Here is a 12,994-nt window from a genome sequence, read left to right on the forward strand (position 1 = left end):
TCCCACCACGCTGGTCCACTGCGGGTTGGTGGGTTCACATATGCTGGTTTCCTCACGATGTTTTCCTTCACCGTAAGAGCGATGGTATATATTGTACTTAAGTTAAAAGAACTCATAGGTACATGTCAGCGCAGGGATTCGAACCCGCATCTCTTGATTGAGAAGCGGGCACTTAACCGACTGAGCTACCACCGCCCAATATATGAACCAATAAAAAACACGATTTTCACATGGAGATAAAAACGTATCAAACATGCGTTTACAACTGTCATCATGATAAAAAAATCACCTATGAATAGGTACTCTTCTAAATAATGTATTTTCAACATAACCGCGCTTGGAGCTGAAATGAATCAATATCATTTGAACGTGAATGATCGGCGTATCGATACTTAAACAGCAGAATTAATGGCGTGCTATTTAATATTTGTCGGGCAATTTGTCTAGGCAACTTTAAGTATAATGGGAGGGGTTTGTTGTTGTTTGTTGATTGGCCGGATTTCACAGTAAAATAGTACACTGTAGTCATGTTTGAGATGTATCCTAATTGGGTTCCGCTCATCTGGCATAATCTTTATTGACCAAAACTCATTTCGCATAACTCGTATGGTCTAAACTTTTTTGGCCGAACCATCACTTTGCCAAGACTTATGTGGCATAAGGCTCATTTCGTCTAAAACTCTTTAGGCACAATCTTTAAACACCTAAGTTTCGTTTGCTCAAATTTATGTTCGTCTATACCTATGTATAATCTTGTTTCTCCTAATGTTATCTTAATAAATAATATATTAAGTATGTAGTTAATGTACAAATTGTGGTATTTTTCTCCTACATCCCGAAAATCACGATATTGTATGATCAAAAAATCGAAAGTTAACGACCAATATAATTATTACAAACCCCATGAGATCGAAACCTAAAAATAGGTGCGACGACGAGCAAAGCGAGGAGGAGCGTGTTAGGTGCACATGTTCATCAAAACCAAAGCGGAGCGCAGCGAAGCGGAGCGGAGCGTTTTCCAAACAGCGGAAACAATACAAGGCACCAGTTTGCGCTATGTAGGGAGACGCTCCGTCAAAGTTAAAGCCAAACGAATATTATTACTTTGTATAAACCTATGCCATACATTATTAGGCTATTCAAGATTTGGCCATACCATTATTAGGCTAAACAATGTTATGCGAAATAACTTTTTACTAAACGAGATTTATGCCATACGATTTTCGGCGTAACGAGACTTTGACCAAACGTTACTATGCAATACGAGATTAGGCAAAAAAATCTTATGCCAAAAAAGGTAGAACCATCCTAATTTTATGTCAAAAAGTACAGCTTATTTTGGCCGGATATGCCGATGTGTTAAGTTAGACAAGTAACTAAGACAAGTATGCATAGATTACCGTTTATCAAGGAATTCCTATGTTAAAACCTTTCATGGCAGATTGAAGTTGGAGGGAAAAGTTAGTTGTAAATATCAAGCAATTCGTCCATCTGTATAAGTACCTATCTATCATATAATGTGAAGAGTTGGAGAGTAGCTAGCATCAGGCATCCATCAAGTTGGACCAAGTTTCTCGATTTGTTAGTTGTTGTTCGACTGTTGAAAGAATATCGAAGTACCGGAGAGCTACAATAGCTTTATTAAATAATGGATACTTTTGTGTTTGTTCAGTGAGATGCGGGACTTTGCTTACAGTGGAGTGAAAGTTATAAGCGTTTCTTTGTTTATTATTGTTTCTATCTAAAGATTTTGAAAATAAAATATTGTATAACTCGACAATGAAATTTAGATCCGTAGGAAGGATAACTACTTTTTATGTGCAGCAGTGAATTTTCATTCAGCTATGATTTTTTTGTAATCGTATATAATCGAAGCACATAATCACAAGTGGATGAATAAAAGATATCAATCTACTAATATTAACGATACTTGAATAATTTTCTACTACAACTAGCTATAACTAAATGGCTTGTAAAGATAAGAAATATGTTTCGGTATTCTGTGGGAAAACGTTTCCAATAATAAATCATTTATGAGTTACATCTGTTTCCTCGGCTATCGAAATATCTTACAAAAATATTTATGAAAAAAACCTTTATAAATATTAGATTCGGTATATTTTCTGTGTCGATTTGTCGATCCTTTCTGTCGAATAATTACTTATTTGATGAATAGGTGGATACTAGAAAAAGCAAATATTTACTTTTGTTTTCCGAAATCCCCTATTTTTATTACGATGAAAAAAGTATTTGCTTTTTGTTGGCTGCATGATTGAGAGCATACATTTCGTAACGAATTGTAATCTCTGTAAAATAAACTGTTACTTTTTAAAGTAACATCAGTAGACGCTTAAAGGAGCTGAAATGCTAATAAAATTAAACAGAACCGAGGGATTATTCAAAATTCGTCGAAATGAAGATGTCTTCAGGGTTTACGACTCATCAAAATAATGACATCGAACGACACAGTGTGTGTCTCTCTCTCTCAATGTCTTGTTTGTTACACAATCTGGTTAGTAATGTAATGGCTCGTAAAGGCCATATTTTATTGACATTTCAGTAGCTTTCCGTCATTAATAGAAACGATTTTGTTAAGTCGTTGTGTTATGGTAATTATAACAATCTGTATTAATTGAATTGCTCGTATTTCCACGAATTCGTTCACTTTCATAATTATTATGTGTTCTTTCAGTTCAAGGTTTAGCTTTATGTCTTCTTTCTAAATGGTAACAAAATAATATACCAATATCCTACATATTTATCTAATCACGAGTATTATGTTTTTAGGTATTTCATGTTAATAATAAAAGTTTGTTTTGCATTTAGTAACGACGCGACGTGTAGCACGAAATGAACAAAAATCAAGACCGTTTTGTAGGAAGCTGTACAAATCAAAGCTCGTACACACACAATTTTATGATTCTAATACAGCCCTCTGTTTTGTCATAAAATAAAGATTACACCATGGCAGAGTACTATAGCCCGGTGTTATACGTTTTTAAGCAATACGTTTCATAGCTAATAAGCATTTCGTACCTAATATGAATAAGTATTGTGGCGGTGATGGGGTTGCGGGATAATCTGAATGTAGATGTGTGAGCGTATGGTAATGTGACAAGGAACTATCACTGTATCCTAAGCGCTTCGTTCATTTCTATACAATACAATTTTATGTCAAAATTTCAAACCACATTATCATAAATTATCTTATTGCCACAAACAACCTCTATATTAACATTGTGGCCTTCATTGACTGACAGTTTCAATAACTCTATCTACAGATGACTGGTAGTTACTTTCATACTGTATTGACACATCAAAAGTTACAACCTGTCAAAATTGTATGAAAGTATGTAACTACCAGTCATCGGTAGATAGAGTTATAGAAACTGGCAGTAAGAAAAAAAATAACGAAAACATATTTGTACTCAAACAGATATTTGGTCCATCAGATATCTAACATCATATAAATATCGATCTAAATGCATTCGACGTAAAATAGAGTGGTGGTGTCACTGGTCATCACTGTGCAATGAGTGAGTGGTCCCGAATGCTGAATATTTAACGTCCAGAAACACGGTACATTTTAATGTATTTCGCGGAATACATTTCACACTTCAGCAGTGAGCGTTACTTATTCATTATGTTTCATGCATCGTCCTTCGAGATTACATAACATGTAGTAGTACGTCTAGTGCTTACCATTGCCACGATATTCATAGACAAAAAAGAAAAAAACTAAATCTTGTCTATGCCCTAGTCGACCGACACTAGCGCCCCCTTCCGGAAATACTTCAATTTACGTTTTCGTGCGACGCCATTGCACACGCTCAATTTTCACTCCTGCAAAAAAATAATTATAGAGGTGATAAGCAATGCCGGGAAGAAGATCGGAGAGGCTGAAGAGGCGCAGACTACCCAGCTCTGATTCACCTTCAAGCGAGGAAGATCCCATTCCAAAAAATCGACGCCGGTTTTTTCCCGTCCTTGACTCGTCGTCGGAGGACGAAATAAATGATAAAGGACAAGAAAATGAAGACATCGTATCCCCAGGTACTATTTAAATATTGATATCAGTGATTGATTGCATAATCCCAAGCATGAAGGGGGAATATACATTCATTTTTCCTAAATGCTCGCACATGTGGCGCTCAGTTTGAGGTTATGAAAAAATATTAATTTACTCGCATAACATGCTATTATGTTATGAATTTAATGATAGTTCAAGTGAGTCTGAAAGACTCGCCTACTAATCAGTTAAGGCGACAGTTCAAGTGCAGTCTTGAAGGCTCACCTACTGATAGAGCCTATTTGCGAGGATTCAGGTGTAAATGCTCTTTAAGACGCAATAACACTAAAAACATAGTTTTTTAAATACTGTCCTAATCAGTTAAGGCGACAGTTCAAGTGCAGTCTTGAAGGCTCACCTACTGATCAAGCCTATTTGCGAGGATTCAGGTGTAAATGCTCTTTCAGACGCAATAACACTAAAAACATATTATTTTTTTTTTTTAAATACTGTCCTTTTTTGTTACAGAGGACCATCCTCACAATGATTTCTGCAATCTGTTGGGGGAGGACCCCTCAAATATGAGGCGTGGGGAGGACCTACACCTCCAACTATGTAACCGGTGGAATGACACCCTCACGCATGGTTTAAAAACCCTAAAGAAAGAAATTAAAGAAAAATATTTGTTGCCGGACAATTGCAAGGCTCTTGCGGCACCCATCTTAAATGAAGAAGTCAAGATCGCCGTGAACGATCCAGCACTTAAGAGAGACAGAATTCTAGCTGCCAACCAGCAGCAGTTGGGTATTGCCCTAACTGCCGTGGGACAGGCCCTGGGCCTAGCCTTGAAGGACAAGAATCCAACAATGATAGAAAAACTGAGTGATGCGGGCAGACTACTCTGTGACCTCCATCATCAACAGACGGTATCAAGACAGAGGTTAATAACGAATGGGTTAAATAAAATCACAAAGGAGGGGTTGAAAGATGCCCCACGGGATGAATACCTTTTTGGTGAAAACCTTAGCGAGAGATGGAAAAATTATAGGAACTTAGGTAAAACTTGTCAACACTTCTATTATTTATACACATTGGGTACTACTGTTTATGTATAAGGTATTTATATATATTTTATTGTGTATTTTAGGCAAGTCAGCTTCCGAGATGAAGGCTTATCAGCAACGACCTGCTCCTGCACGGACCATTTCTTTACCTCAGCGGCCGGGAAACTTCAGAGGCCCACCTCAAGCTTCACCACGGCCACAAATGAAGCCGAGTGTGGGCAGGCAGAACCAGTTCAACCAGCAGTACAGGCCTCAGAGTTTCAACTTCAAGCAGGGACCACCGAGACGAGGCAATCATTTCAACCGGACACGACAGAGATACTAAACCCACAGGTAATTGGGGGCAGACTACGTTTCTTTTATAAAGATTGGTGCAACATTACAAATGATCCTGTTATTCTATCTTGGATACAAGGTGTACATATACCTTTTACATGCTCGGTTCACCAGCAATCATGTTCTAAAGCCAACATTGTTTCCATATCAGATGAAGTTTACATGGACACTGAGATACAGTCTCTTATTGGAAAGGGTGCTGTGCAGATTTGTTCTCCTTCACCCAATCAATATGTATCCCCAACGTTTTTAGTTGATAAGTCCAACGGTGAAAAGAGGTTCATCTTAAACTTAAAGGGGCTTAACAAATTTATTGAAACCAAACATTTTAAATTAGAAGATTTGAGGACTGTTATCAAATTAGTAAATCCTAATTGTTTCATGTGTACATTAGACTTAAAGGACGCTTATTTTTTGCTGCCTATAGCCGCACAGGACCGCAAGTACTTAAGGTTTAATTGGAAATCTAATTTGTATGAGTTTTTAGTCTTGCCGTTTGGTCTTAATGTTGCTCCATACATCTTCACTAAACTTTTGAAACCAGTGATGAAATACCTGCGTTTGCTTGGTTTAATGTCTGTTATTTATATCGATGATTTGTGTCTTATAGGCAACACATATGAAGACTGCCTTACGAACCTTAACATAACTAAGTCTCTTTTACAGTCATTAGGGTTTATAATTAACTATCAGAAAAGTAACCTAACTCCAAGCACATACTGTAAATTTTTAGGATTTTGTATTGACTCTCAATCAATGAGGGTAGAGTTACCCTTAGAAAAGAGATTAAAGATAAAAGCAAAAATAATAAAAATGATTCATACTTCACATTGTACAATCCGAGAATTTGCACGGTTCCTTGGTCTTATTACTTCAGCTTGTCCTGCAGTTTCCTATGGTTGGGCCCACACAAAACACTTCGAAAGAATTAAATATTTAGCCTTACTGAAGAATGATAACTATAGCAGTAAGTTAAATATTCCTAGATCTATTCAGGGTGACCTTTACTGGTGGTTGCATAATATTGACACTGCAACTCATCCTATAAGAGGGAATAACTTTATATTAGAAATATTTAGTGATTCTTCTAGAACGGGTTGGGGCGCAGCCTGTGGTAACGATAGAGCTAGCGGAAGATGGACGGAACAGGAACTAGATAATCATATCAATTTCTTAGAGTTAAAAGCAGCTTACTTTGGGTTAAAGATATTTGCTAAGCACATACAAAATTGTGAAGTACTTTTACGCATCGATAACACAACAGCAATCTCATATATCAACAGAATGGGTGGTGTCCAGTTTCCACATCTAAACCATATTGCACAAAAAATCTGGGCTTGGTGTGAAAAACGACGTATTTTTGTATTCGCATCATACATTGCTTCGCAAGAAAACTATATTGCTGATGCTGAATCTAGAAAAGTCTCTACCGATATTGAATGGGAGCTGGCAGATTATGCCTTCAGCAAAATAAAGCGGAGATTTGGCACTCCAGTCATTGACCTTTTTGCAAATAGAATAAATTCAAAGTGCAGTAGGTATATTTCATGGCATAGCGACCCCTATGCTTTAGCTATAGATGCATTCACAATCAGTTGGGCAGATGAATATTTTTATGCCTTTCCTCCATTCTCTGTAATATTAAAAACATTAAGAAAAATCGTTAATGACCAGGCAGAGGGCATTGTGGTTGTACCTAACTGGCCTAATCAGCCTTGGTATCCCTTGTTTAAAGAACTGCTTGTATCTGATACAGTAACATTCAAACCAAATAACAAACTCCTATTGTCTCATTCCAGCCTTCAACATCAACTCCACAGGAGCCTGTCCCTGATTGCAGGTGTATTATCAGGGAGGCGTTTGTGAGGAGGGGATTTCCCTCTGATGCACTTGACATCCTATATTCTTCTCTTTCGGAGAACACTCATAAACAGTATAGTCATTGTATAAGGGAATGGTTCATTTTTTGTAAATCTTGCAATTTTGATTGTTATCAGCCATCTATAGCTAACGTTATTGCATTTCTTACTAAGCTATATCAACAAGGCTGTAATTATAGTTCGCTAAATACATACCGCTCAGCTATATCTTTTCTGGTGGGTTCTGACATTGGAAATAACTTAGATTTAAAACGTTTTTTCAAAGGAGTTTTCAGAAGCAGACCCCCTCTCCCAAAGTACGATCTAACTTGGGACCCAAACCCAGTATTAGACTATCTCAGTAGCTTATATCCAAATGATAAGTTAACTCTTGAGATACTTTCTAAGAAACTCATCACATTACTTGCTCTAGTAACGGCACACAGAGTACAGACGTTCAGTTTGATTAAATGTACAAATATTAAAATTTTAAGTGATAAAATATTAATAAAGGTTCCAGACTTAATTAAAACATCTAGACCAAATAGTCAGCAACCACTCTTAACTCTGCCTTTCTTTGTAGAAAAACCTGAGATATGTCCTGCAAAAACTTTAATATGTTATATGTCAAAGACTAAAAATTTAAGGTCAGAAGAAGAAAGGTTGTTTTTAAGTTTCAGGAAACCTCATTCTGTGGTAGGCACCCAGACGCTTAGTAGATGGATTAAGTTATCATTACAGAATGCTGGCATAGATGTTAGTATATTTACTTCACATAGTACCAGACATGCATCTACATCTAAGGCTAAGAGGTTAGGATTAAACATTGACCTGATCCGGAAGACTGCCGGATGGAGTCAATCTTCACAAGTGTTCGCTAGATTTTATAACAGAAATGTTGTAGACTTAAATAATGATAGTAATCTATTTGCTAGAACAGTGTGTTCATAAGTATGTTCCATAAAAGTATGTTTTTTATGTTATAATTTATAAAAGTAGGTTTGTTAAAGATACAACATAAGTATTATATACCATGTTTTATTACTTGTATTTTTGAATAATTATAGTAATCTATTTGCTAGAACAGTGTGTTCATAAGTATGTTTTATATTATAATTTCTGAAAGTAGAAGAGATATAACATAAGTATTATACCAGGCTTTCTTACTTTTATGTTAAATCCGAAGAGGGTAAAAATATATGTAATGTTATAAGGGTATGTTTGTTAGAGATTTAACACAAGGATTATATTTGTATTTTTTAATAAGAGGTACAAATTAAAGATCTCATATATGATAATCTTATTGGTTTTATTTATTTCACGTAACTCTAAACATCCTACATGTTATGTAATCTCGAAGGACGATGCATGAAACATAATTAAAAATCAAACGAACTTACCTTACGTGAAGTTTGATGTTAATTATGTGAACTGCATCGTCCGAGAGATTACAACCCACCCTAGAAGCCCACGTATCCTAGGTATAGATAGGTAAACCAGGATACTCCCTAAATAGTGAAATAAATAAAGGACTCTAAACTTATTGAAGTATTTCCGGAAGGGGGCGCTAGTGTCGGTCGACTAGGGCATAGACAAGATTTAGTTTTTTTCTTTTTTGTCTATGAATATCGTGGCAATGGTAAGCACTAGACGTACTACTACATGTTATGTAATCTCTCGGACGATGCAGTTCACATAATTAACATCAAACTTCACGTAAGGTAAGTTCGTTTGATTTTTAATTAATTTGAGTAGTTCGTTCGCCCCGCGTTCTCGGCGAACCATTTAATTGATATTTGCATAAATTCGGCTCCACGAATTTTCAAATGTACGATATTTGGTGTGAAACCTATTAACAAAGCCTGGTCGTTGATGATTAAATAGGGACAATAGAAGAACACTATGCACGAATTCACAAACTTGAATAGTTCCATTTCCAATGAACGTTGCGAGTGTTTAACAATATTTATTATAATAAAGAGAGCCGCGGTAACGTGACGACTGTTGCCTATTTCCCTCATTCAAGAAGTCGGAGGTCCTAATCATCTTAACCCAAAGTTTTTTTTTCAATTAAGGATTTTCAGAAAATCAATGCCACAACCTACAAATCTTACAGTGTAAGAGCAGTGTTTTGTATGGAAGTGAATAAATGTATTTAAAATGTGTAAGACCACTTGAAGTTACGGCCTCAACGGCCAATTCCACGACCCTTTCCTGAATACAGGACCATAAACATGTAGAGTTGAACCACTGCCTTCTGTAGACCACGTTCACGTAGACTTCTTTATTGTACTCAACAGATTTAGTTGTTAGTGATTGCTCTGATGCTAGCTCTTTTGCAGAACTATAAAGAGTAGGCTCCAAAAAGTTAGGAGTTTTTTGTTTATTTTACAACCTAGGCGAAATAGAGGGTTGACATAAGTTTCCTGCGTTTATGCGAATTCTGTCTGGAGCCACATATCTTTAATCGACTATTGAAAGATGACGGTTTCTTTCAAATTTCACTTATTTGCCGACCACGTCGGGATAAAGAAACCGAAGATGTACAAAATGTCTGGAACACATCGCAATGATCACTAAGTCCTGCATAAAACATGAATCGTCCTCGCGGAGAAGAAGGGATCGATCGCATTAGAGTCCCAGTATCACATTACTATGTGCCGCGTAGCCGCTCGTAGCCGCTCGTAGCGCGGCGTAGCGGGCCCGCTCGTAGCACTCGTAGCGACGTAGCAGGGGGTTAGTGTCGCTTAAGAAAAAATAAATTTTGAAGGACTAATTCGGTAAAGACGACTCCATCTCGTTGTATTAATAGTCCCGATTGCATGATGGCTTCCGTTTGTTCGGTTTATGTCAAGCTCGAGTTATTTAGGTCTGCGGGCACACCGTCTAGGTTCTAAGGGCTTCAGTGCCTTCGCTGACCTTCAAAAAGTATTATATTTATAAAAAAATACAAAATCTCTGATATCAAATAATTCAAATTTATGTGCCTATTTCAGCATTCGGATTCTAATGGCGCAATTAAGTTCGATTTCTTAGTAGGACTACTCATTAGTCAAGAATGGATGGGTCACAATGTTAAATAAATAATGCATGGGGATCGACAAAAAATTGGATCACAATGTTATAAGTACTTTGATTAAATACAGATAAATGCCATTTTTAAACATAAGTACTTGAAATAATATTCATCTATGTGAAAACATGAAAAAAAACATAAATGTAAGCTAACTATAGGTTCTTGTAACAAATCATAAATTAAAAAAGAAATGTTTAGATTTAAGTAATGATCGGTACGAGACTAAATTTCTTAGTTAAAATATCAAAAACTTACTAGGTTTGATGAAGACTACACTTTTGTACTTTATATTGTTTTGTAATTGAAATGTTTACAGAAAATAAACATCAAACGAATGCGAAGGAACTGCTTCCTCGACGTTTCATAAACAGACTAACAGGTGGAACATTTAACCACAAATAAACCATTTACCATATACACATATCTACCGAATAAATATGAAAACATTGCGAGCATTGAGGCACCTCTGCTAGAATATACTAGAAGCAGTGCTCGTGAAGTGAGAGATTTCATTGAAACACTATGTTGCAGAACTCGATTAGTTCATAGTGTATATTATATACCTAGGTATGTATGTAGGTAGGTACATAACACCGGCATTCAGCAACTGAGTTACGGTTTGTTGTGTCTGGAGCGCAAACGGGAATATGGATTTCCTTTCCATTATATTCGGAACGTGTTGATTATTAGTAGTGTGTGTGGCGGCCACAGCGGACCGGCGTGGCGCGTGGCGTGCCAAGCGAAAGTTACGAGTTTACGACAGCTTCTTTGTTAAACCGAACCGTTTGCTCGTTAAATATTCATCAACCACATATTAGGTGATACGCATCAGCTACAATTACCCTCAATCAATCCAGGAAAATCTCTACCGAAAAATATAACTTGAAAAACATGTTTTTATGATAATTTTGCCTCCACCAGTTTTACACCAGCATCACTCACGAAATAATTCAAAATCACCTTAAATACTAGCACTATAACACTAATTTACAGCAAAAGCTCTGATATGTATGTTTCGAGGCCTCGTGAGAGTGGGTCAGACATCGCGGGCTCCGCTGACGGGCGGGCGGGCGCGCGGGCGGGCGGCGACTGCCGGGCCCCGCCCGCCCCGCGCCCCGCCGGCTCGCCCCACCCCCGCCGCCGCCCTCCACAGGTCCGGGACAAAATGGGTTAACGATCAGGTTTCTTGGGCGCGTTTGATGTACGCTAATGTTTTTCTTTCCGTTGATTTGTCGAGTCTCGAAGGCTGCGATCTGCGTCGACAGGTCAGCGGCGGCTCGGTGGGTGGGTTTGTTGCCGGATTATAGGATTAAGGTCTTGTTTACTGAGGGCACGCGTCAATATTTTGTTTGTTGATGTAATGTGTGATGCTATATATAAAAAATCGTGTGTTATAAGTGGAAGTCTAATAATTGTTTGTAATAACTTTTTACTCCACTTTCTTCCTCTTTGTCACAGGCAACTAAGTATATTTATCACGTATACCTACATAATTAGGTTTAAATCCTCACACTTGGCCAGGTGCTGGTAAAAAAGTGCATTTTAAACGAGGAGCTTCATATTTCACCGCGCCTCGCTGCGAGGGCGGGTGCTTTAATTTCAAGAGCTTTTTATAATTTATAAAAGCACAATGTTTGTGGTAAGACGTACACTTATTAACAAACTGTTCTGGAATTAAAATAAAGCCTACCTACTTTGTATTTTTTACTGTAAATTATTTAGCCTATACATTTCAGAATGGAATTCTGGTGTAAAGTTAAAAATTTTCTTCAGTCTCGAAAAAACTTAAAAAGACGGAAAATGTATAGTCTATAGATACGTATAGATATTCCATATCTAGCACACTTAGCAAATAATATTGCCATGCAATTAGTGGTAAGTATGTTTAAATTTATACTTTATAAATAAGTTTTCTGACTTCAAATTAGTGTCGTAACTAAAAAGTAGTTCCCAGTATAACTTACTTAGACAAAATATTAATTAATTACGCAGTTAAAACAAATTGTTCGCGAAGTTTAAGCTCCATAAACATGAAGCATCGGAATAATAACAAGAAGGCATTATAACGAGGGCAGTGTGAGTACGGAGAGTACTAATTAGATGTAGTTAAACATTGTTCTGAGCTTTTAACGATGAGGCACTTCTAGCAACTGCCGCAAGACTAATATAGTATATAATAAGATAATTCAGTGTTTATATAGTATACAAATACATCATTATATTAAATACATACGGTTGCGAGTCGTATCGCAGTTTTTTTATATATTAAGGGTAATGGTATCAGTATTACTTCTGTTTGTTGTAAAGACATGCTGTCACTCTCTGCAATTATGTTTTAGTTAGTTACACTATGTATTTTGTCCCACAGGTACCCATTGTGAGACAAGCCCTAAATATGATTTTAAAACTATTCCATAGCCTAACAAGAGCCTTAAGAATATATTTATGTTTAATAACCGTAAATGAGTATAAAGACACAATTTCACTGATACATAATAAAGTAAAGTTACACCTGCACAGTGGTTTAATTATCTGTGAAGACTCACATATTCCTTCAACAAAATTCCACCCGTATTTAATTAAGGCGAAGCGTCCATATTTCACGAAATTACGCCTTCTACGATGACGCACAAACGACCTCTGTATATTA

General features: G+C 36.8%; 2 protein-coding genes across 4 annotated transcripts in view; one reads left to right on the forward strand and one right to left on the reverse strand.

The window, feature by feature from the left end:
* Window positions 1–12,994, reverse strand: part of LOC105383499 (dystrophin) — a 401,823-nt gene that overhangs the window by 305,190 nt on the left and 83,639 nt on the right. The gene's annotated exons all lie outside the window — the stretch shown is intronic.
* LOC119690300 lies at window positions 3,641–8,566 on the forward strand. 3 transcript variants are annotated; one of them, XM_048622324.1, is made up of 4 exons: window positions 3,648–4,053; window positions 4,538–5,065; window positions 5,157–5,406; window positions 7,209–8,566. In XM_048622324.1, the coding sequence occupies exons 1-3, from the start codon at window positions 3,876–3,878 to the stop codon at window positions 5,396–5,398; spliced, it is 948 nt and encodes a 315-aa protein (XP_048478281.1). In that variant the 5' UTR covers window positions 3,648–3,875; the 3' UTR covers window positions 5,399–5,406; window positions 7,209–8,566. The 3 variants fall into 3 exon arrangements, with proteins under 3 accessions (XP_048478280.1, XP_048478281.1, XP_037970518.2); XM_048622323.1 differs by having other exon boundaries at window positions 3,641–4,053; window positions 5,157–8,566; XM_038114590.2 differs by having other exon boundaries at window positions 5,157–8,566.

This window comes from Plutella xylostella, chromosome 7 (assembly GCF_932276165.1).
Source record: "Plutella xylostella chromosome 7, ilPluXylo3.1, whole genome shotgun sequence".
Lineage (NCBI taxonomy): Eukaryota > Metazoa > Arthropoda > Insecta > Lepidoptera > Plutellidae > Plutella > Plutella xylostella.

What these genes read in the sequence shown, in the direction of transcription:
- LOC119690300 (XM_048622323.1), top strand. Translation starts at nt 5,572, where the DNA reads ATGGACACTGAGATACAGTCTCTTATTGGAAAGGGTGCTGTGCAGATT.